Raw genomic sequence first — 25,729 nt, forward strand, 5'->3', positions numbered from 1 at the left:
TATTTTTAAATATCTTTATTGTTATTTATCCCTCCTCCTTCTTCTCCTTCTGCATTGCCTCTTATTTCTGATTTTCCCATTTTCTTCTTCATTCAACTTGTGTCCTGCTGGTCCCTACTCTAGAATTCATTGTCCCCCACCCCCTTGTTACTCTTTACTTTCTTGCTGTGTATTTATACCCCTCCCCCATAGACTTTGAGAATAATTTTAATTTCCTTCCATATGAATTATATTCTGCTTAGGTTTTTCTCTGCAGTACGTTTGTAGATACCAATAATTTATTAAATTATAGGGTTTTTTGTTTTTGTTTTTAGTTTTGTTGTTGTTTTATACAATACTTAATAGGCCTTGTATCTAACATGTCTTGGTTCATAGCAGTTTTACTACAGATTGAATTTTTCTTCTAAGCAGTTTTGTCTGCCTTTTCTACAGTGCTATGAAGGAATATCCTCCAAAGATGTCCTGAAGAGAGTTGCTGCAAATGCTCTGATGTCACTTCTGGCTGTCAGCAGAAGAGCTCAGAAGCATGCTTTGAGATGTAAGTATCGCCATCAAATGTTTATTGACGTCTTGCTAGTCATATTTTCTACTGCTTGTTTAATTTTCTGTGAATTAAAATTGTAAAGAAATTATAGTAAAATTTCAGTGACATTTAATAAGTTTTTTCCATATAGCAGTATTGATATTATTACGTTTAATTTTTATTTTTAAGATTTAGAGCTCAGATTCTCTGCAATCATTTTTTGTTAGTTACCCTAACCATTGAACAGTCTCTCCAGCCCTGCATTCCTTGTCTAAGTAAAAAAGAATACGCTGGGAATACAGTACCCAGGAAGCACAGGACCCTGGGTTGGATCCCTAACACTAAAACATCAGTCAGTCAATAATACAAAGATGATACTTGTAGATCCTGTGTTTCTAGTTGCATGTAATGGTTATTACTCTAGAGTAAATATAGATATAGAAATTTCAAGCTATAACCTTATTATTCAGCTCTGTAATTATTAGTATAAACAAGCACAGTTTTTATGGTATGGTAAAGACTACAATGTCAAATAAGCAGTATTTTTATATAAATTTTCACACTACAGTGTCATGATTTCCCTTCTGGACATCAGGGAATAGAAGTCTGAGAGGGGAAAGAAAGAAATAGAAACACAAAGCCCATCCACTCAATTTAATTATTTGCTGCTAAAATAAAGAGTGTAGGCTGTAAAATACAGTAGATCTGGAACCCTCTTACTAAGAAATGAAAACAAGTGGACTTTGGTATTGTTGTGCTCTTTTTCCCCTTTAAATCATCATTCTTTCATCATGTATTTGAATAGGCTTTCAGTGACTTGAGTACTTGCAGCCTTAATCTCTTCAGAAATGGAATGGCCCCTTGACAGTTTCAGCCTTTTTCTTTCAGCTGATCTCATAGAAAACTGTATGGAGCAGATGAAGAACATCAATGCACAACTGAACCTAGATTTGCTGAAGCCTGGGAAAGCAGCACTGAAAAAAAAGGTGACTTCAAGGTCTGAATGCTCGTGCAAGAGAAGACAGATACAGTGTTCATGTCTACATGAGCACATGCCTACATGTCTCTCATACCTACAGTGAGCACAAAGTTGAAATCAGTGTTTGACTTACATGATAGATAGAGGCAGGTATATTATTGAGGTCAGTTCTCGTTTGAAAATCCTTAAGTAGGATTTATATGTTATTCCTGTTACAGATAGTTAGAAATATGTACCTTCACATGATATATTGCAGAAATATTTTATATAGTGAAATATATGAATAAAAGTGTTACATTCTCTGGGGATGAAATCTATAACAACTGCAATTTATTTTGTGTTTATGTTTGGACAGTTCATACATTTCAAATTTATTATCTCATGAATAATAACTTAGTGATAAAATCATGCAGTTGATGAGGCAAGATTTTCCACTCACAGTCTGTATATTTTCCTTCATGGTTCTCAGATGTTTGTTCTAGGATTTAATTGCTTGACTGTGTATATAAATTGTACCTTCATGTAAACACAATATAACATAGTTACTGTATATTACCTGTGCCTAGCCATAATTGTGACCAGTAACATTTACACCTCATTTTTTTCAAAAAGTGAATGTACATGTGAATAATATTTGAATATATACATACATACACACACACACACACACACACACACACACACACACACATATATATATACACTATCGCTCATTTTAAAAACACATGGCACTCTTTCAGAGGACTTGAGTTAAGTTCCAAAGGATACAATGTTCTCTTCTGGTCTTTGGAGGCACTGCATTCGTTCACATGAACATACTCATATATGTCTGTCTATCTATCTATCTATCTATCTATCTATCTATGTATATATATGAAAATGCAAGTACATATATGTATGTATGTATGTGGGATAAGATTTTATATAAATATATATATGCACATAATTTAAAAGTAAAGTTAAATCTTTAAAAAGAAAATGAGACAAAGCTTTATTTAATAGGTTAACTGGTACATGGTAACAGAATCCATGTTTGACAGATTCTTTATCTGTTTCTTATTTTTCTGCTTACCCAAAAGCCATAGTCATCATTGAGAAAATCAACAAGGAGCTGATATGATAGGAAACCAGACAGTACCTGCTTCCCTTGATTGAGACATAACATGGAGGCTACTATATATCTGAATTCCTCCATGCCTGATGGAACAGCAATAGCTGTTTTTTTTTTTTTTTTTTTTTTTTTTTTTTTTGTGGTGCAAGTATTTCATGATATATGATCAGCATACCTTGTCAGAGTTCTCAAAGTGATGGTAGTTGGGCATGATTACAGCTGCAGTGTACAGTGACCCTACAGGAGGGAATTACTGTTTCTAAGCAAACTGCATTCATGCTAAGCAAACTGCATTCATGTTTTTCAACTTCTCTGTACAGGAGGATGGCTTCATTAAAGAGTTAAGCATTACCATGCAGCTCCTAAGAAACTGCCTTTATCAAAATGAAGAATGTAAAGTAAGTAGAGCTCCTCAGACTGTTGCTAGCAGCTCAAGTAGTGAGTGACTGAGATTTATATGAAGTAGTCCATGAAGGAAATCGGACCTTCTGAAGTCTCTTGTTCAAGATGTATAGTTGATTGTTTCTTAAGCTCAGAGTTCATTCTCCCAGATGGATGACTTTAATCATGTTGTCCTTTAACACTTATACATTCCTGTACATATCAAAGCTTGAACTTCATGATTGAAATGTAACTTTTTGAACTCCTCCTTCATGTTTTTTGACTATATGGTAATAAATGGCTATGTATGTCTTTTGAAGTGGAGGTTTTCAAAGGTATTTGTCAAAACTGATTATTCTCCAGGAGTAAATGACAGCATTCATAATTATAAAGAAAGAAGACAAGCAGACATCCTGTTTCAGAATATGTACATTTTGCTTAGCATGGTCATGTCACCTAAAGGAAACCCCTTCCTTCCATATCTGCTGTCACCCATGGTCTTGGTACATTGCTCTTTGAAAGACACTGACTTATCTTGCTTTCTTTGTAGCATTGGTTCTGTCCATTTACGCTATCATGATGGTACTGTTGTGTGACACAGAATCTTCTAAACTCATGGAGTTGCTCAATATGGCGTGACCTTACTTTTTTGAGAAATTAGCTTTAGTATAAAAATTGGTGAGGCAAAGATAAATTATAGAAATTTCTTCTGTTTTTAAACTTTTTGATTTTGCGCTCTTACTTATTGTAAATCTGGAAAAAAAAACATTGTATCTGGAAAAATATGGTAAACATGAATTACTTAAGCTACATTAAGTGAAATGCAGGTAACATTTATTTATTTAAAAAGTATTTGTTTATACATATGTGGTGATTTGAATGAATATGACCCCTGTAAACTCATATATATGTTTGAATGCTTAGTCATACCAGAGCAGATTTGTTTGAGAAGGATTGGAAGGATTAGGATGTGTGCCCTTGTTGGGGTAGCTGTGATCTTGTTAGAGAAAGTGTGTTACTAGGAAGAGGTTTGGGGTTTCCAAAACTCACAGCAGGCCTAGTCTCTGTGCCTGCTGCCTGCAGATGAGGATGTAAAGCTCTCAGCTACTGCTCCAGTACATGCTTGTCTGCTTCCCACCATGATAATCATGGGCTAATCCTCTGAAACTATAAGCAAGTCCCCAATTTGAGATACTCCAGACAAAACATGATGAGGCCTTATCTTGGGCAGGGGGAAAAGTAAAGAGGGTATATAAGAAATAAGTCTGACAAGTTAGGATAGAAGAGGTAAAGTATAGAACGACTTCCAGCCTTTAAGCTGCTTACTAATGTACGAATGTATGATAGAGTGTAGTGCAATGATGAGGGACCTGATGCTCAGGTTTCCCATGTGTGTGCTGTGTAAACCTTTGAGCCACCCAGGTGGAGAACTGCTTGTACCCAAGTTCGTATGGACCTGAGGAGTTATGCATGCTGGGGATAGTAGGAGGGATAGTTGAAGGATTCTATTTGATCTTTTCTATAGTGTATTATAATAGCTTTGATCATATATTTGAAACATATTTAAAAGAAGACTGGAAAACAGAGGGGTCTGGAGAAGGAGAATAGACATAAGACAGAAGGATGGAGGTGAAGACAGAGAAACCTGTAGTAAATGCCCCAGTCCTGGAAAGTTTGGGAGCCACAAAGTTTGGAGTGGTCTCACTCATCAGAACAAGAAATAAACTGAAAGCTGACTGTGAAATGTGAGAAGTATAAATGACAGCAGTGAACATTATGGCTACAGCTTGATCATTGCATGGCACGAGTACATTTGGTTCTCCTGATGTGCAATCAGAGAAATGAACAACCTAAGCACTAGTTAGGAGAAGGGAGAGCAATGTTTTAAAGGGACAGGTGGATGATATATTCATTTCTGAAAAGAGGAGCACTGGTTCTTTACTGCCAGGCAGAGGAGAGAGCTGAACAGATGACAGAACAGATATATGTGGATAGAATGAAGAATAGATAATAAAAAATTCATACCTGTTAATTTCTGTCTTTATGAAATAAGTGAACAAAGTCATTTGTTGCTAGTGTAGGGCTGAGTGAGAAGCTGAGAGTGATCAGCCTGAGGAAGACCTTGGGAGTAACTCCAAAACTTAGAGAGTATTGAATGTCTTGAATGATGTCCCACTTCATTCTACTGTTTGGTTCTCTGTGTCCTGAAAAGTGTGTGTAATTATGTACATGTGCACTCAAATGCACGTGGGTATAGAAATTACTTTATAATACTTCTGCAAGCAACTGTATCTTACCTGCAATATTGTCCTAATGATAACTGATTTTTGATAGAACTAAGTTACTTAAGAATCTGTTCAAATCATACAAAAGTCATTAACTTTGTACACACACACACACACACACACACACACACACACACACACACACCCTTCCTATGCTTTCCATCTTTCTGTAGTTTTTCTTAGTGGCTGACTGGTGATCTGTCTGTTGTGTGGGTCTACAGCTGTGTCTGATAAGGCTTTTCACCATATTTATTGGACAGCCTAGAAAACATGATGTGGAAAGGAATGGGGTATTCTTTACAGAGCTCTTAAACAGTGTTTTACAGGGGAAGACTTTACTGACTGCAACTGACCTAGAACAGCACTTTGAACTACAAACCAACGTCATTAACTTATAGTTGTCTGTATGTTGCTTCCATTTCTTGTGGCAGATATTTATTTTAAGGTTTCTGCTTACCTATTGGCTGTTTTAAGCAAATAATTACCACACCACAAACATATGTTATTTTTGGTCAGGGTATGGAAGAGTACATAATTAGAAGCTGTAAGTTTAGCTTATGTTGTCAGAACTGATAGAGTGGGAAATCCAAGGCATGCTAAGGGTGGTCACATTGTCCTCTTACAAGAAATTTAACCTTAAACAGGCCAACCACACAGTAGGACTGCAAATTAAGTACATAGTCTTAAATAATCTGAAAATATATTATTAACTTGTTTGGAGGTCTAGGCAAGTTAAACCTCTTTAGGGTCAAGGGCTATTTTCAGAAAACTGTCTCACCTCATATATAGTATATCCACTTTAAGAGAAGAAAAAGGGCAGAATCGATCAGAGTTTTTTTTTTTTAACTACAAATCTCTGTCTTTGGACTGTGTCTGAGCCCTTTTTAGAGTTTATTTATTGCTTAGAGATAATCACTTTCCTATATACTTTACATGTTACTATACATTTTTTCTCTGACTTATATATTCTAGCCACTCTTCAAGAGACTAGGCAGTCTCCTGATCCGGGCTGCCCAATGTGAAGCACTGGTGAACCAGGGAAAGGTTCTTCCTTACACTTAGCAAAGATGAATTAAACTATTATCTTATATTGGTGACAACTTCTGGGGGGGGTATTTAAACCTAAGTTTGCATTTCACATGTCCAAGCTTAATGGCTGGTCATATTTCTTTCCCAAAACAGGTAGCAGCTCTTGAAGCACGTCTTGTGCCTGTCCTGCACTCTCTCTGGCCTTGGCTTTTGATGGAAGATTCATTGATGCAAATTGCCTTGCAGTTGCTTTGTGTCTATACTGCAAATTTTCCAACTGGTAACTGAAATCTGTTGTTGTTTTGATGATAAAATACTAGTTTTATGTGATACTATGCTGGACTGGAAAAATACATATGTTGATACATTTTTCCATATTAGATATATGTTAGTCAAAAGCAAAATTTCTTATGGGTCTTAAAACTCAAGAGCATTTTAAGAATGTATTTGTTGACCTGGGAGAGTCATTAGATAGTGCAGGAAATAGATTGGCTTGATTTTATGTGGCTGTGGGGAAGTGCATTCAGAGGGAACATCCAAAAGGTGAAAATTAATGAAAAAGCAAGTAAAGATTAGGTCCATATATTATAGATTCTAGAAAAAGAGACAGATATGATGAGAGTTAGTTCAAGGTACTTTTGGTTTTGTGAAAGTTGATATAATTGTATTCATTCACATGGAAGTTATTATTTTGACAACCTATTATTTAAGGGCCATGCATTGTGAGTTGTAATGAAACTGATTAGACTATGAGGGAAACATAAGGGTAGATGATTCTAGCAAGAGAAGAGGTGTGAAGTCACTGATTTAGAAGGGGAAAGGCAAACATCAGGGGGTGAAATAATAAACGTGTTAGCTGTTTAGTAACTATATGATTAAACGTATAATTTTGACTAGTCAGCAAGTATGCATGATTTCCTTTGGCTGAGCAACAGAAATGTTCACATACCAAAGGATGCATAGAGAAGGGATGGGAAATAAAGTCAACTGTGAGCTTAAAAATCTTGTCATTGCTTTGTGCTGTGATGACTTATTTCTTTGAATAGTCTAATACCGGATGTTGTCTGCTTCACTAGCCTATTAGAAAGTCTCCTGCATGTAACAGAGTGAAGCTCATCAACTGCCATTCTGTGTCTGATTGTGAATCAGAATTGTCCTCTCTTCCTTCTGCTACTGCTTTCTCTGCTCCTTTCTTCTGCTTGACAGTCTCCTCTCAATGTGTCTTCTATCTCAACCTTCCCTGCAGTGTGGCCAGCTCAGCATAGCCTGTCTCTGAAATGTAGTGTTGAATGTGGTCCTCCCTTACCTTAGCTTTCAGCTTGAGCAACTAGAAAAGTTGGAGGAACAAAAATTGATTTGCTTAATGTAAAGCAAAAGTACATACTTACATAAAAAAAATTTGAAACTAAATTTGAAACTGATTTGTACTATATTCATTCTTAAAATTTATGAGAATATTAGAAGTGGTTAGAGTACCACCAACCTAAGACACAAATACTATTCTTCTATTTGATGTTTTTCTAAGCAAAAATGCATCATTTAGTGAACACATTGGTGTTTTAATAGAGTTATAAAGTTAAGAATACAGGAAAGGTTACCATATTTTCACTTGTACTTATATCACAAATGAGTTTATTTCACAGACTGTTCAATTCTGGTATTATACAAGCTGTTCTGCTTGCATGAACTTTCGCAAAGTAATTCTGCTTTGGGTTTAGATTACATTGCAATCACTAAAATACATTTCTAAGTCTTTCGTGTTTTTTTGTTTTGTTTTAATCCCCTAATAAATCTCATATAGTTACCTGATCTGTTAAGAAAACATTGAACTCTGGAGAGCCATAGATACCACTGCTAGCTTCTACTGTCTATGAGCTCTGTGACCTTGAAGTCCCATGATCAGATCAGGCTTTTCTGAGTTCATTATCTTTACCTAGGTACTGTAGAAAATGGTGTTTGAGCTGTCCCAGTTACCTCTCATTGCTAAAATTATATTCTTCCACACAGGCTTTTATTTTAATGCCGTCTTTATAAACTATTAAAAACCCATTATGCTAATCTAATCCTTTCTTTAAAAAATAAGTTGGCATTTTAATGCTCCATTGAGATAATTAGCCCCTGAGTGAGGACTGTCAATCTGTTGGGTTGAGTGCACACATCAGCAGTAGGCTTCAGTGTTCACTGAAGTTCATAGGTGACAGACAGATATGCTTACTACTTTGTGTTTTAAAAACTAAGCAGCGGAACAGAGGCAACTCCATGACAGACTGTTTCTTTTGAAGGCTGCAGTTCCCTTTGTTGGTCAAATTATGGACAGTATATTCCAACTGCACACAGAGGCACCCCCAGCAGCTCCCTGATACTGTGTATCCTGAAACTAGCTTCTCAGATGCCTGCAGAGAACACTACCATTCAGCAGATGGTTTTTATGTTTCTTTCAAACCTGGCCTTATCTCATGACTGCAAGGGAATAATTCAGAAGGTAAGTACTTTGCATCTCCTACATGTCATAAAAGAGTTATTTGGCAAAATAATCCCATCAATCAAATTTTAGAAGTTTGTTTGTTTCTAGGACTGCTTTCTTAGTATTTCAAGACATTATATTTTAAATGTTTGTTTGAGAATTAGAGGCTAATCACTTAAAACCAGTTTGAGAGGCACTAAAATTGAAGCAGAACAAGGTTCCTATTAGTCCATGTCCTTTTAATTATCTCCATAGCTGTGTTTTAACTAAAAAATGGCAATTTTAGAAAAACATTGGTGTTATATAAATAATATATTTGATCTGTAAGTAGACCATTCAAACCAATTTCCATTTATTATGGTGACAGAAAATTGTATGAAATCAAAGCTCTTTGCCCCAGTTACATTTTTACATCTTAATAGCACAGTTTGCCACTTATGAAGTCTCTGGATCTGCAGTTCTAAAACGTCACTTTTTATCACTAATTTTTATGGAGTATATAAAGATAGGGTATGGTGAGATGAATTCTGGTACAAATGTGCTGGAACAGAACATCTTTATGGTTATATATGAACAGAATCCCTACTTGGAAATATTTTTTAAATATAAATTTTATTAGATCAGATCATCTGTTACTTACTCATGACAGTGATTTGAACTCTGTTTCTTCTGCTTGGAGATCTGACAGAATTCATAGGAATTCAGTGTCTTCCTCTACTGTTTCCATGTTTTTGAACCCTGAAAGATAGTTTAGGTATAATCACCAAAAAAAAAAAAAAAAAAAAAAAAAAGCTAATGGCTCTCATTCTAAGGAAATTGAATGATGGGTCTTACTAGGGAAATATTTTTCTATAAGGAATTGCACCCTGCTCACTCTGATTCATGAGTGTCCTCATTACGTTTTTTAGAAATTTCTCTATCAGATGTGGGATTGGTAAAAATCTTTTCCTAATCTGTTGGTTGCCGTTTTGTCCTATTGACAGTGTCCTTTGCCTTACAGAAACTTTGTAATTTTATGAGGTCCCATTTGTCAATTCTTGATCTAAGGCATAAGCCATTGATGTTCTGTTCAGGAACTTTTCCCCTGTGCCCAAGTATTCAAGGTTCTTCCCCACCTTCTCTTCTCTTAGCTTCAGTGTATCTGGTTTTATTCGAAGGTCCTTTATCCTCTTAGACTTGAGATTTGTACAAAGACATAAGAATGGATCGATTTGCATTCTTCTACATGCTGTCCTCCAGTTGAACCAGCACCATTTGTTAAAAATGCTGTCCTTTTTCCACTGGATGGTTTTAGCTCCTTTGTCACAGATCAAGTAACCATAAGGGATAAAAAAAGAAAGAAAGAAAGAAAGAAAGAAAGAAAGAAAGAAAGAAAGAAAGAAAGAAAGAAAGAAAGAAATTTCTCAAGCCCAGTTGATGTGATGTTATCTTGAAATCAACAATGGAGGGAATATTCATGCCATGAAATGTGACAAACACTACAATCTGTCTGTCCTTCATATAGCCAGTTCAGTTGTTTATTTACCAGCATACAGATAGATAGTTTCTTCATGTACATGCTGATATTTCTACAAATTATACATTATACATATGTGTGTATGTGCATATTTATATACAATTATACCATATATATCATATTTGTGTATGCTTTCATATATATTGATGTTTATATATGTACACACACATATTACTTCCAAAGATCTTATCTTGAGCTAAATACATGGGATTACCTTCTTCAAAATGAGAGATATATACGTGTCAGACCAATACATATGAGGTACTGGCCAATATACCACTTTCTACCACTCCCTTGTAGAACATGGTGATGTGGTACAGAGTTGGAACATCCAGATGAAATGTAAGCACCAGTTTCAAGTTTGGCATGTGACTTAGAGCTAGAGACTTACTTTCCTTACATTTCAGAGCTGTTTTATTTTATTTTTAAATTATTAAGGAAAAAATACCTCTAACATAGGTAAAACTCTCAGTTTAAATTCTAGTTCTACACTTAAGAATATTGTGGGAGAAAACAAAGATGGCAGCAGCCACTGGTATCCCCTTGAAACTCTAAGGAGTCTGAGAGACGCATGGAGGCTCTGAAGGGTGCTGCAGGGTTGAAAAAGGGGCCTGCAAAGCCTGGAGTAGTGTCAGAACAATAAAGAGAGAGAAAAAATAAAAAAGGCAAGTCTATGGGATGATGGTTTTAAAAAGTGGGCTTATGAGACTGGAAAGAAAGAGGACCAGAGTTGTGTGGCAAAGAATGACAAATTTATACCCTTAGCATGTCAGCCAGCAGGCTGCAGGCACAAAGATCATGCCTGAGGTATATTGTGAGGTGACCTGGAGATCCCACTGAACTGAAGCAGCTATATACAGATTGTGCTGCTTGCCCTGCTGGGACACCAGAGCACTGCAGCCTACAACCACAACAACTGGCTCCAAGCACAGCATGCAGCATGACTGGAGCTCCCAAAGAAACATGTTATTACTAACTATGGCCGTCTGAGCCTGTCCCCACTGGCCGGGCCCCAGCATAGAGCTGCCCTGCCTAGCCACAACACCACCCTGACTCTGCAACAGCAGAATATCCTGAGAAAAATCTCAGTGATGGTTCAGTATTTATGGTGCTTCAGAAACCAGAAACCTTGAACCAGAACAATGTTTTGTTGCTATGATTATTTGTATGTAAAGCTGTTTGGGCATAAAAGTATATTGTGTGATACATTGCAGTCTCAGAGCAGTGAGTACAGAGAGGGCTGCAGTGGATGGGGGACATATCATTCCTGAGTAGAGTTGACAGGGTCGTGCATAGACTCAGTCCCTGAACGTGCAGTCCAGCTGCACATTTACCCTGGTTCTGACCAACAACAGGATGTCTGTGCTGAAGAATGGTTCATTTTCTGGATTGGACCTCTTCAAAAGACCTCTACAGGCTTCCATGTTGATATCTGTTTTGAAGCACGAGTTCCATGTGGATGTCTATGGTCTGGGCTGCCATTAGAGGGTGTGTGGATCGCCAAGATCTGTGCTACCACTGGAGGCCAGATGGACATCTGTAGTCTGTGCTACTGCAGGAGGCTGTATTAGTGTCCGTGGTCCATTGCTGCGGAAGCTACACTGATGTGAGTGGCCTGAACTGTCACTTGAAGCCATATTCATGTCTGTGGCCCCTGTTACCACCAAAGGCCATGTAGATGTTTGTGGTCTGTGTTGCCACCTGAAGACATGTTGATGTCCTTGGGCCATGCTGCCGATGGAGACTGTATTTGTGTCCATGGCTCAGGTTGCCGCAGAGGCCATGTTCATGGCCTTGACTTGTGCTGCCACTGAGGGCTATGATGGTATCTGTGACTCATGCCTGGTTCAGAGGGTCATGTTGATGTCCATGGTCTGTATTGCCACTGGAGATCATGCTGAGAACCATGGCATATGCTGATGCCAGAGACCATGTAAATGTCTGTGGCCTGTGCTGTTGCCAGAAACCATGTGGAAATCCTTGATCTACACTCCCACTGACAGTAAAGAGCAAGGGAGCTACTTTTACAGTGGTATCTATTGTTAACTCACAGTCAAGAAACAGGTACATAGAAGGCTGTGTGGCAACCCCTACCCCCGCCTCACCCCACTCAATCTTCCTCAAAATAGAAACAGCCTATATAGAAAGCCATCAAAGAGAACTCTCAAAAATTGTGATAAGGATGCTAAAGTATAGCTCTCCACAATTGATAGCTTCTGGCAGAGAAGGCCTCAGTTTTTTATAAGGGGCTGGCCACTGGGGTTTGACCATGTTCCACTGAGTATATAGGCAACACAAATTGGACTTTTTTTCCCTCTTTTTTTGTGGGGGAGGGGTCACAAGTGTTGGAATGCAGACCTGGGAGGTCTGGGAAGTAAATGTGATCAGGGTGCATAATGTGAAATTCCGAAATAATAGAAATAGTATGTGTAGGAAAAAAAGAATGCTGTGATATAATATGAATATAATATATTTTCAGGGAACATAAATTAAGTCCGTTCTAATTAGGAAATTCTGGAGTCGTGCATTGCTGTGTTAAGTAATAATAAGCCTAGAGCCTTCCAGGTGTGCTTCTCCCTCACCAATGGCCATGAGAAAATGCAGTAGCACTGTTGTATAACTTTAAAATATCTCATATCTTTCTCCCCTGGTACATCTCTACACACTGTAACCAGAGTATAAAATTGCTTTAAACCATCTTTAGAGCCCACAGTGAATAAAAGCCATGGCATGCTATATTTTCAAGCACCTGGTACATGTTTTAAAACTCTTGTCAGCTCTGATTTTCTAATATGGTGTATCTAGCTAAATGAGAAAGGTGAGGAACTGTTCAAAAAGTATCCTTTGTGCTGAGACACAGGGAAGTTTTGAGAGGCATGCAGCACTTGATTTACAGTAGCTTTGCTGTTTGGAAAACACGCTAGTATTTCAGTAGGCCGTTCCATTATTATCCTCAAAGTTCTCTATGTAGTCATGTTAAAATGAATTATACAAATTAAATCCAACATCCTTATTTTTGCCCAGAACTCAAAAAGTAAGCTAGTGTAGATTATCAATACAGAATAGGAGTCATTCTGTACAGGGATAACATGCAAGTGATGCATTCTACTTCTTAATGATCATAGCTTCTATATAGTCACCCTAAGCCCCTGCTTGAGATTATTGGGTTATATTTTGTTTGCATGTGCTTGGTATCTGTCATATAGTTATGTTGTTGGTGGTGTTTGAGGAATTGGCTTTACTTGAAGATTAAAATGACTTCTGCAGTTCAAATAATAGAGTTTTCTCATCTCTAAGTTTAATAGAATAACATATAGCCATGAAATTTTTTTCTGTAATGATAAAACATAGAGTAAAATGAATATAAAAGTGTGTTCATAAATTTATGAAGAAAACACCTGTAGCCATAATGATAGGAAACACCTTCACTCCTACCAGAGTTGTTAACTCCTGTGCAGGATGGATTTGAGTTTTGTTTCTTTCCTCCCACAGGATACCTTTAATGAGTAGCAAAATTGCTAGAAGGCAGATAAGAAAGAGAACTCAGGAGGCCTACTCTGAATTATCAACCCTAAATAACTGAGTTGACTATAGTTTATTTTATCCATCATCAGAAAAAAAATAGCAGGAATTAAAATTTAAGTGCTGTTTTGTTCTTAACTTTATATTTATTAATACTTGGAAGTTGTGTGGACAAAGTACTTGAAAGAAAGAGAAATTAAAATCTGGGAGAAGGATATCAAATGCTGTTTAATTGGTCACCAAGGGACTAGGCAAATAATGAAAAAGACCTGAAAAGAAAATACTATTCTGTGTTTACCCACAGAGCAACTTTCTACAGCACTTCCTGTCCCTGACATTGCCTAAAAGAGGAAATCAATATCTCAGCAATGTGTCCATTCTGTGGTTGAAGTTGCTCCTGAATATGTCATTTGGAGAAGATGGACAGCAAATGATCCTGAGGCTGGATGGCTGCTTAGACTTACTCATGGAGATGAGCAAGTACAAGAACAAGAGCAGCCCTCACATGCCTCTGCTAATCTTTCATAACATTTGCTTCAGTCCTGCTAATAAGCCTAAAATCCTGGCTAATGGTAAGTAGTCACCTTGTGGACTCATTTCTTACATATTGTGACGTGTAGACTGTTCTAATCAAATTAAAACAAAAAATAGGTCTATAATTTCCCACCTCCTGTGTCCTTGGGAGGCAGGGACTCTGTAGGGGTTGGGGTGTAGGTATTCAAGCATGGGCCTAGCCTCTGAGTCTTGATCAGCAACTGTCACTCAGTGGACACACTGGGTGCAGGAGGTACCTGGGAAAAAGCAGCAGTAGGCAGGGGTGCTCTCAATCTCACCCTCTACTCTCTGTGTCTCTTTTTGATCTACTGTTACTCTAGTTTTCATCATTTCTTATCTGTCTTTGAGTAAATGAAAACTTGCTAGAACAGATGTCTCAGTTGTAACTTCTGCTCTTCACCCTGCCCTGCATCTCTTCTGTCTTGTACCAGTCCTTTTCCCCAATCTGCCTTTCTCCTTAGTATGATCATTATTTGATATACAATGAATTTTTATGTATATGATTTTTTATTTATACGTCTTTTATATTGGGACATAAGCTATTTGGAGTAAAGAGGTTTTGTGTGTGTGTGTGTGTGGGTGTGTGTGTGTGTGTGTAGCACCTAGAGCTGTGTCTGTCACTAGTAAGCAATCCATAAACATTTAGTAATTGAGAGAAATCCTGACAGGCAGAGTTGAAGACCACAACCAGATAGGAAAATAAGCTGTACAGGTTCATTCTGAAATGTATAACTGGAGGCAAGAATTCAAAAGGAATTGGGGGGAGGGGAAAGGAGGGAATAAAAGAAGGAAGGAATTGGAGGGATCTGTTTCTGAAACCACAACTACCATTGAGATAGGTGTGCATTCATGTGGAATTTTATAAGAGACACCCTATTGTGGTATAGGAAAAATGAAAAAAGAAAAAAAAAAAAGAAGGAGGTGGACTTATGTATCTGGTCTTGAATTGAATGTCCTTCTCACTTTACAGAGCTTCTCTGAAATCAAATTCTCTACCATAGTACACTTTGTTTTGATAAGAATGAGTTTATGAAAACAGAGAGTGTCTAGCCTAATTGCTAGTACGTACATGGTAGATAGTTTCAGACATTAATCCTCCATTCCTTTCATGTTTTACACTTTATTTTTCTCAGAGTCTTTACTATCCCAAGTTTTCCAAATGAATAGAAAGGACACTGTGCACATATATAAAGTAGTACTTCTGTTTTTCTGATAGCAGCTATAGAATTACTGAAAATGTTATGCAGAATTTGTTCAAGTAGAGCCATCTTCAAACTCACCTGAACTGACTGGATTTGTACCCAGTCTTCTACCACTCCTCTGCTGACAGTGCTTCCTACCACTGGGAGATGAATATCAGTGCTTATCCTTCATTCCTTTTCCATTGCATCTGCTTTGGTCCTCACATCTGTAAAATGAGGATAATAATAAGCCCCACTTCAGGTGATAAGATGCGTACAGATCATCTGCTGACAGTCCTGGTTCATGGGAGCAGCTCAATAGCATCTGCTATTGTTTATTCCCCATTCTCATAGTAAGTGTTTTTTTTTTTTTTTTTTTTTAAGATCCCATGCTTATAACTGTTGAGTCAGGAAAAGGAAAGACTTTTGGGAAACTGAATCTTTCCACGTCTAGATCTCTGGGTTTCTATTACGGATTTCCCCATAATCAGCAATGTTTTCTCTCCCTCATCAGTATTAAGCAGATGGACACAGTTGGAGAGAAGTCATTTCTCCAGCTTTCTCTCTTGACCTCAGTGGGCTTTCTAGGCAGAGGTCAGATAAGAGCCAGCAGCTGTACAATCTCTATGTAGAGCTGTGAAGACCTGCCACAGGCTTTCCACATGGTGAGCTAAACAATAGACTTTGGAAGAGTCACCTAAGCTACAGAACTTACTACGGCAGGCCGTATGCCTCTAATCAGGAGCACCAGACATGTGGTATATATGGTTAGGATAGATTGTGCATTGGGCCTGATCTGACTGCTAAAAGCTTCCACAGCCCTCCCTGTTTTAGGTAATGTTAAGGGTGAGTGTCTTTTGTGAAAACATACCAAATAAATGACATAAATATTCACATCAAAGTGTTACAGAAGAGATAGTGGGAAACTTACAGGCCAATTTTGGTTGAAAGCTTTTGACCAGGTGGACAGCTCATTGCCAGTATTATTGCTTAGCTTTTGTCTAGTACATCAAAGAAAAGAAAGAAGTAATGACCTTCCGGTGAGACTCTTACTGTCCTTTGTGCATGAAGCTGGAGCTTCAAAGACCCATTTATGAAGGAGAAAAGTAGATAAGAGTAAAAATACTTCTCCAGTCTTCATCTGGATGAGTAAAGAACAGAAAAAGAGAATTGGGGATATAGAAGGGTCCCATGGGCTGCCCCTCCCAGTATTTTCATGCTGGGATACATGTTCTTGATGTGATCCTTGGTTAGTTAATAGTGATCAGAAATCTTGTCAGAAGTAAATTTTCTCTTCTGGATGAAGGGCAAGTTCATGCTGGGCCATAGGGAACTGTTACAAACAACTTCTCAGAACACTAACTAGAACAGTTAATCAAGAACACTGGAAATGTTAATGATCTTATTGTGCATTAGTCCTGACCAATGAGTAATAATCAGCAGAGGTACAGTAGAATTCTCCTTATCTGCTTGCTTCCTGCTCCTAGGTTCCTCATACAGCCCAGGATCAACTGCCCAGGGATCGCTCTGTTCACAGTAGGATAGGGCAAGCTCCATTTTTAATAATTAAGAAAATACCCTACCTCATTCTCTCAACAAAAGATCATAGGCCAATCTGATAGAGGCAATCCTCAATTGAGGTTCCTTCTTCCCAGGTTTCTCAAGTTGACAACCAAGAATGGCCATCATGGACTGTCTTAACAAAGAGACTACAAACTGTAAAATTTTATCTTCTGTTTCTGTGGTTCAACTCTCTGTTTTTCTGTTTTCTTTCTTTCTTCATTTTCTATTTTATCTTTGAGAATTTCATACAGTGTGTTTTGATCATACATGCCCCCATTACCTCTCATGTCCTACCTATCCACATTCTCCCCCTCCCCACCCCACCTTAAGTCCCAATCTGTGCTACCTGCATACTCTTCAGTGTGTGGTCTTCATTAGCGTGTGTTTCCTTTCCTATTTGTTTCCCCTTTATCTCCTTCACTTATCTTATTTATAGCTAAGACTTTCAGTAGTATGCTGTACATGATGGGTGAGAATGGAAATCCTTGTCTTGTTCCTGATTGTAGTAGAAATGTTTTGAGTTTTGCTCTTCTTAGGAAGATGGGGCTATACCCCACCCACCAGGGACTACACTCTTAAAGAAAACTGACTCTCTCATATCAGCTATTAGTGCCAGTATTGTCTTGACTAGGGGTAAGAGGACTCCAAGCCCACCTCTTCTGTACATGATAGGGTTTAGTCTGGTGTATGTGTGTGCAGACTTGTTGCATGCTGTGACAACAGCTGTGGTCTTCTTACCCTGTTGTGTCTAAAAAAACAGTTTTCTTGTAGTTATCCCCTGCTTCTGACTCTCCCAAACTTTTTGCCCCTTCTTCTTCAATGATCCTTAAGCCTTGGGAAAAGTGATATAGTAAAGATGTTCTATTTAGGGTTTAGTATTCAAAACAGTCTTATTTTCTGTAACTTGACCCTTTGTGATTGTCTGTTAATCACCATCTACTGTAATTGGAAATTTCTCAAATAAGGTTTGAGAGATGCATTAATATATGGATTCAATGAGAACTTTCTAAAAGTTAATTTAATACTACATCCATTTAGCAAAGTATTAGTCGTAGGTTCTCCACTAGGACCTAGGACCTTTCTAGCAACAGGTTCTTGCAAACAACATATCTCAGCACAAGAAAGCAATATAGAGCAAGCCTACAGCCACATTAAGAAGAAGCTTGTTTGATATGGGTTGCGTGAGGAACTAATGATTTATCCAATGTGTGGCCAATTGATTCTCACAAAATACTACTGTTGATTTCTTTTCTCAAACTGTAATACTCATAGTTAATGTGTAATTGTCATTCAGTCATGAGTTGAATTAGGATGAATGGTATTGCATCCTATTTTCTATCCTGTAAATTTTAACCTGATAGTACTATGCTTAAATTATTTCACACCCCATGCAGGATATGTTCATTTAACTGAATTAATCCCTCAGCTTTTTCACTAAACTAACCTTGGTGAAAGCATTTCTTGAATTCTTGGTGTTTATGTTTCACTCTTGTTGATTCACTTTTAAGCGTCTTAAGGTATTTAAAACTCCTAGGTTTATAATCATTTATCCTGTTATCATTCCCTGTACTTTAATTAGCATTAATGCTAACTTCTTGAATTTAAAATGCCTTGTGTGATTTTTTTTGTATGCACATTATATTTCATGATAAAATGTTGACTTAAAATATTTTACTCACTTGCTTTACAGAGGGCTAACACATTATTTAGCCTATAAATGTGGTTTATTAAAAATAATAAGTAATAATTACTTGTTAAATAAGTTAAGATATAAACTTATATAAATCATAAGGATTGTTATCTGAATGTTTGGGATGTAAAATTGCTTGATTATTCTCAGTTGGAACAAATGAAATTACCCTCATTTTATGTGGCCACCCACAATCCATATGCCAAATTATATTTGATTCCTATTATAGACTAATTTTGGATAGTCTACTTCATAGGAAAACCAAGGGAACTGGATAGTGCACATGAGGTATTCAAGCCAACGGGGGCCGTGGGGGCAGAACATGACTGCCCCTTACCTGCATACCTCCATGTCATACCTCCATACGCATCTGAATTGACTTTATGAGACTTTTTCTTTCCTTTTCTTGGCAAAATTCCTTACAATGCAATCAATTATGTTTAGTTACTTTTCTATTGCTGTAATAGAATATCCTGACAGAAACCAAGTTAGAGAAGAAAAAGCTTCTTTTGGCATACGATCTCAGGGATAAACTCTATCATGTTTAGAGAAAGCATGGCAACAGAAGTGTGAAGCTCTCCTGATAGTCAGGAAATTCAGTGTTTGTGTTCTATCCCCACATAGGAAGTGCAGGGGAAACAGGAAGTAGGGCTCAGCTATAAAACCTCAAAGCTTGCCTTCCTTAACATACTTTCTCTAGCCCATAAGGCTCCACTTTCTAAAGGTTCCACAACCTTCTTTAACAGTACTGCCAACTGGGGTCCAAGTGTGGAAATACTTGAGTCTGTGTGGGACATTTTTTGTTCAAACTACAATATGATTTTTAATAAAATGCTAAGTTGTCGAATTTTCATCCAGGTAGTATTTATTGAGCCCCTACAATGTACTGGCACTGTGATTTGAATACATACCATTCATGAGACTTCCCCCCACCCTTTGCTCTCTTTTAAGACAGGGCAGGTATTTATTTGGGGAAAAACCTGCTGGGCAGTGACAAGCTGAGGGAGTTAAATGGAGTTAAAGGATACTGGCCAGCCATTATCCAGGTTCTGTAGTGGTGTGTCTGGCAAGAATCTAGGCTTTAGTTCTGGAAAACTAATTACTAGTTACTGTAGTTTCAGCAAATTATAACCAAAACGGAAAAACTTTTCAAATGGTGTGGTCATGGCAAATACTAACCTGTTTCTATAAGCAGGTAGAGAAGAGAGTGCAACAGTTCTTGTACTTGTGCCTATCCCTGCTGGGCAATGTCGACATCCTCATCCCAGAAATCTTGGAGCAGTTTCTGGTATCAGAAAATAATGAAGGACAATGTTGTGACAGGAGAGTCCTTCCTCTGTGGTCTCTTAGCTTGCTGCTATATTCTACCTGTGAAATGCTCTCTCCTCAAGATATGACACCCAAAAATCATCTAAGAGATGAACATCAAGTCAGTCTAGCTGCTTCTAGTTGCCTTTGGGAGCATAGATGGGTTTAGAGTCTTCACCCTTGCTGACCTTCAGGAATTTGAGGGTATTCATGGGATCCAGATAGACTATTTCAGAATCCTCTGAGCATGGATCAGCTGTAACTGAGAGTAGATAAATTAATACAGCAGTTGCACACAGGGTCTGGACATTAATAGCATCACTACTAAGATTGTTCTATATTTAACCCATTTCTATAGTGAAGATCCAGAGATTCAGTTTTAGAACTGTTAGCCAATAGAATGGTGGTGTTCAGTGTGGTCTTAGTGTGTTCTTATGGACCTTGTGTAAAGGACAAACTAGCAGGATTATCAAAAATATGTAAGTTGTTGGGATGTTCCTGATTAGGAAAAGCATGTGAGTCTTTTAATTTAATTACACCTGGAGTTGCTGTGATTATTTCCCACCTGGCACATCAGTGGCCCAGATACAATGCCTGACCCATTGTTTGTTTTATATCTTTATCATTCATTTAACTTTTATTATACTTTCTCACTGGGTGTTTAAGACCATGCAGGTGGTCAAAACTGTTCTTTTTATTGTCAAGGCCAGTCGAGGGCCTGATTTTTTGATATCAAATTTTGTCTTGAGCAGTGCTAGTTTAGTTAGATCCCTTAGGTGATTAACATGTAAATAGTTTGCTGAAATAAGTGTTTCACCTTAAAAAATTTTAAAAATTATACAAATTATACAAATATGGAATTTAATGATATGTGAAAATAATAAAAGTAATTTTTAATATTGTTTGATGCATCCTGACACCTGCCTTTAAAGTAGATGCCTCTGAATCTTCACTTAAAATGATCAGACTGGTATAGATAGTAAGTCTTGATTTCTCTCCTCTGATGGTCTTTCAAAAAGGAACATTTCTTATGTATTAAAATGCCATCAAGTCAAATTTCCTTGTGATATAAAAATACAAAATTTCCATTCTTCTATGTTTGTATAGTGGTGATTATGATTTTGTAACAATCTGTTTTGTACATGTGAAAATAGAGGTATAACAGAATAACTTAATATAATATACTTACTTTTGAATTATTGACTCTCAAGGAATAAACCTGTGCTGAACTTAGACCAGAAAATTTAGAGAGGATTGACATCCAGAACATCTGAACCTGGTGGGAAAACAGTTTGTTCTGAGATACCCCCTCACATGCATCAAGTTATAGAAGATATTGTTTGAGGATAGCAACTTGTGTTTTTATTGTAATAAGGGCAGTTATTCTGTTTATTATCATGGAATCAGTCCAAGATAAGAATGCAGTGAAGTGTGTGGAACTGAACTTTTCTTTTATGATGTGCTTGATTGTAGAAAAAGTTGTTACTCTTCTGGCTACCTGTTTAGAAAGTGAGAATCAAAATGCCCAGAGGATTGGAGCGGCTTCACTTTGGGCTCTAACTTACAATTACCAAAAGGTTAGTTTTTAAAATCATTGGTGAAATGGAGGGAGGGAATTTTGGGCAGTTAAATAATTAAGGCTCTTAGGATGTATCTAAGAATATCAGAGGAATACTAGCCAAAGATACAAATGAAGTCATAGACCCAAATTCTCTTTGTTAATTCTTATGATTAATAATCTATCAGTTAATGTTTTTTTCATTGAATTATTTAATGAGGATTGGACTCATAAAGGTACTTTTGTTAAGTGAATTTCCCTATTAATTTCAATTAAATTTGCCAGTTTACTGTAATTTTAGTAAAATTATTTGTTTGTACAGATGTGCCCAGGAGAAATGCATCTTGATGGAAAGATGATTAGTTTCATCTGGGCATATGACATGTATTTAGCTTGTACATATCATCACTTAATTTTACAATTAGTGCCTTTAAGATCAGTCCCTTTAAGATTGAAGCACATGGACTGCCCAGCGTGAATGTGAGCAAGAGGTTGGAGACTATGGCCACTCTTTCTCTGGCCTATGGTCTTCTTTTATTGCAAACATTTCATTGCTAAGTGAAATGTGCAGGAGTATCTGGTGGTAACCCAGTAGTCAAATGACAGACAGTGCTAAGGTACACAGACATCCTGAAGATGGCATATGTGAGCTAGCTACCCATGCCTATGTGGCTTCTCTTCACCCTGGGCCAAAGAGCTGCCATCCTTCCCACATGGGTTAGAGGAGAAAGAATAAGAGTGAACAGAGGGGAAGCTTCAGAATGTGCAGTGAGCTTGACACAATAGGCTGAACCGCAGTGTAACTATTTATATTGTGATATTTTTACTATTATCCTGTTCAATGCTGTATCTAGTAATGAGAAGTCAGTACTGTATTATTATCTTTATCCTTAATATTTGGGAATAAATCTAATAGATTGTTTCACCTTCTCCAGGCAAAAGCAACTTTGAAAAATCCATCAATAAAAAGAAAAGTAGATGAAGCATATTCCATAGCAAAGAGAAGTAAGTTTTAATTTAAAGAGATTACAATTTAATTTGGAAAGTAACAAATAAATATTCCTGTTACTCAAATATTTGAACAGTCCATTGCAAAATGACAGTGTTGTGCATTGTTTTTGCTTAGCTAGATTTTGAGAAATACTATTAAAGTACTATCAGATGGGCCCACATTTAGTCCATGCATTTTTGGGTAATATTTCTTGATGTAGTAAAATAATAAAATGTTCAGACAGATCAGTATTTAAAATATAAAAATCTTTTAAATTGTGTCTATCTATGGTCTTTCTCCAAGTCAGTTTTTCTCCCCTCCCCCCCCCTTTTTTTTTGGCCAGCAGCTGCTACTCTGCTATTGAGCATTCTTAGGTGATAAGAATTGGGCCCAATTAGAATTGACCTTGAAGAGAAAAATTTGATTTAACATTAGAAAGCTGAAGTCTTCCAGGCCCAGATCTGATTGCTCTGTAGCCAGGTTTCTTTGTGATCTGCATTCATAATTCGAGGGGTTTCTTTTTCAGAGCACGTCAGTTGTTTTAAGAGAGCCAGTTTTCGATGAGCATTATCCCCCAAACACTTTTATCTCAAGATAGCAAAGTATGTCTTTCCTGCACTGTGGTAGATCTGTTGTTTGTTAATATTTGTTTCTGAAGAGGAAAGCCTTTGGTTTGTTTCCAGATGTGATCTTGCATTTCGGGAGGAAATGGAGAATTATGTTAAAATTTATGATTTTAGAGGGATGGTATGTAAGAAACATCATGGTATTCATTCTGGATTATAGCTAATTTATGTAAATTATAGAGATATGTTTTTAAATGTGCTTTAGATAAACCATTGAAAAGAAATGAAGGGAAATCTGTAACATTTTAATTTTATAAATATAAAATGTTTTTTATAATTCCAGTATATTAAGAGCGTAAATAGCTTACTAATAAATCTCTTTCATAGCTTCATGTAGGAGTGTCTGCCCATATGTGTGGCATTGTTTAATAAGGTGATATTTATAACTCTTATTTCCTGTATCAGCTTTCTCAAACTCAGAAGAAGACCCTCTAAATTCCTACTACTTGAAATGCCTTGAAAATCTTGTACAACTGCTTAACTATTCCTGACCTATGATATACTCTACTCCAAACCTGACCGACATCCACAGGAGATCTGGATCAGAGGCCAGCTTTGTATAGCAGCTGCTCCCTGAATGATGCTAACTCTGCAGTATCAGTGCTTACTTTCCCTGTGAGACAGCAGCCGCCACACTGAAAGGAGTAGAACTGGTGACTTCCCAGTCTGTTCGTTCCTGGCTGTCTTCCAGAAGTGAAGACTTGCTGACCCAAGATGCTGCAAAGACATAATTCTGGCAGTATAAACATTTTTATACTTTTCTATGCAATGTATTTTGTAAAAATGTCTATTTAATAGTTATTTAATAAATGATATTTTTAGAAACTACACTTTTAAAAGTATATTTTATTCTTTGAGAATTTCATACATGTATGCAATATAATTTGATCTAGTTTTGTTCCCCACTCCTACAGTTCTGCCTAGACTGTCCCCATACACTATCCCCATCCTACCTTCATACCCCTTTAAAAAATAATCCATTAAATCTAATTAATGACACTCATAGACACATTGATATGAAGTTAGGAGCATGGCCAATCTACCAAAGGCTGTACCTCCCAATAAAGCTGATTCTAATGACCCTAGAAGCCATCAACTGTTAATAGACCAGTTCCTCAGCTAGTCATGGAAGATTGTGTCCCCAACCCCCATCCATTCTAGCTAGACTACTGACTGGGTTGATTTTTGTGCAGATAACCACAGCTGCCATGAGTACAGTGTTCCAGTCATATCTAGAAGACACTGTTTTGTCCCAGTCTTTCCCAACCTATGACTCTTATAATTGTTCTAGTCCCTCTTCTAGGATGTTCTCTGAGACTTGTGGGAAGAGTATATCCGTATTTGGCTTGACACTCCACCGACACTTACTCTCTGCACTTGACCTTTCGTTTCTCTGTATTTTCCACGATCCACTGCACAGAGATGTTTCTCTGAAAAGTGTTGTTGAAATTTTAATCCCAGTATGGTGTTTCTACCCTGCCTTTGATCATCCAGTTTCCAGATAAAAGACACAACTTTTATTATTTACAATAATCTTTAAGCAGCACAAAAGCTGAGCAGATATCTGTCCTCCATGCTATTATGTCTTTATCCCAGCCAATAATCCCATTATATAATTCGCCATGTTTTATATGGGCTGCTCTTAAGTCCAATCAGCCAACCTACAAGGCCATGAATCACCTAACCCATGGCAGCTTCTTCCTCCATTCACTGTCTTTTCCCTCTCCCTCGGGATTCCCTGATCTCCAGCTCAGGAATCCTAAACCCCTCCTATGTCTCTTCTGCCCAACTATTGGCATCTTTATTTACTAATCAGAAATAATTTGGGGGCAAGGTCACCTAGAGTCACTTGGATCTACTTTCGAACTCTCATCTTTGGGGCAACCAGGTATTGAAGAGCCAGTATCAGCTTTAGAATACAAGCAGCATCAGGCCAACCCATACCTACTTAAAAGATCTTGATATTATCTCCATTTAGGAAAATCATAGTAGTGGGTTCTTCTCTAAGGCGTATGAGCTTCACTGCCATAGGTTCTTTGCAAGATTTACCAGCATTAATTTCCATCTGTTGAATATTCTTGCTTGTCAAACCTGACTACATATGGAATTAACTAAAACCCAAAATGGCTGGGTACACCTGTGAGGGACTTTTTCTTAATTAAAGTGTTTGAAGTAGGAAGTCTCACCTTTAATCTACATCTTCTGAGGTAGGAAAATAACATTAAATGTGGGTCACACCTTCTGCTAGCAATCTATTTAAGACCATGAAAGAAGGAGACTACCTTTGCTGGTGGTGAATTAATTCCTTCACTGGCATTAGAACCTACTTCTTTGGGTCCCAGTATATACTGAAGACCATCTGAGATATCCAGCCCTATGGACTAAACAACTACTGGATTCTCAGACTTTCAACTGGTAGACAGCCATTATTAGACTAGCTAGATCAC

General features: G+C 37.3%; 1 protein-coding gene across 1 annotated transcript in view; it reads left to right on the plus strand.

Moving 5' to 3' along the window:
• Rttn (rotatin) overlaps positions 1 to 24,110 on the plus strand; it is a 181,568-nt gene extending 157,458 nt beyond the window's left edge. Inside the window, exons 40-48 of the mRNA XM_028768961.1 lie at positions 433 to 538; positions 1,412 to 1,509; positions 2,934 to 3,011; positions 6,462 to 6,588; positions 8,591 to 8,790; positions 14,115 to 14,382; positions 21,581 to 21,684; positions 22,601 to 22,670; positions 23,688 to 24,110. Coding sequence (XP_028624794.1) covers positions 433 to 538; positions 1,412 to 1,509; positions 2,934 to 3,011; positions 6,462 to 6,588; positions 8,591 to 8,790; positions 14,115 to 14,382; positions 21,581 to 21,684; positions 22,601 to 22,670; positions 23,688 to 23,773 — 1,137 coding nt within the window. The 3' untranslated portion in view covers positions 23,774 to 24,110. The remainder of the gene's footprint in view (positions 1 to 432; positions 539 to 1,411; positions 1,510 to 2,933; positions 3,012 to 6,461; positions 6,589 to 8,590; positions 8,791 to 14,114; positions 14,383 to 21,580; positions 21,685 to 22,600; positions 22,671 to 23,687) is intronic.
• Positions 24,111 to 25,729: the final 1,619 nt, after the last annotated feature.

This window comes from Grammomys surdaster, unplaced genomic scaffold (genome assembly GCF_004785775.1).
Source record: "Grammomys surdaster isolate TR1022 unplaced genomic scaffold, NIH_TR_1.0 189, whole genome shotgun sequence".
NCBI lineage: Eukaryota > Metazoa > Chordata > Mammalia > Rodentia > Muridae > Grammomys > Grammomys surdaster.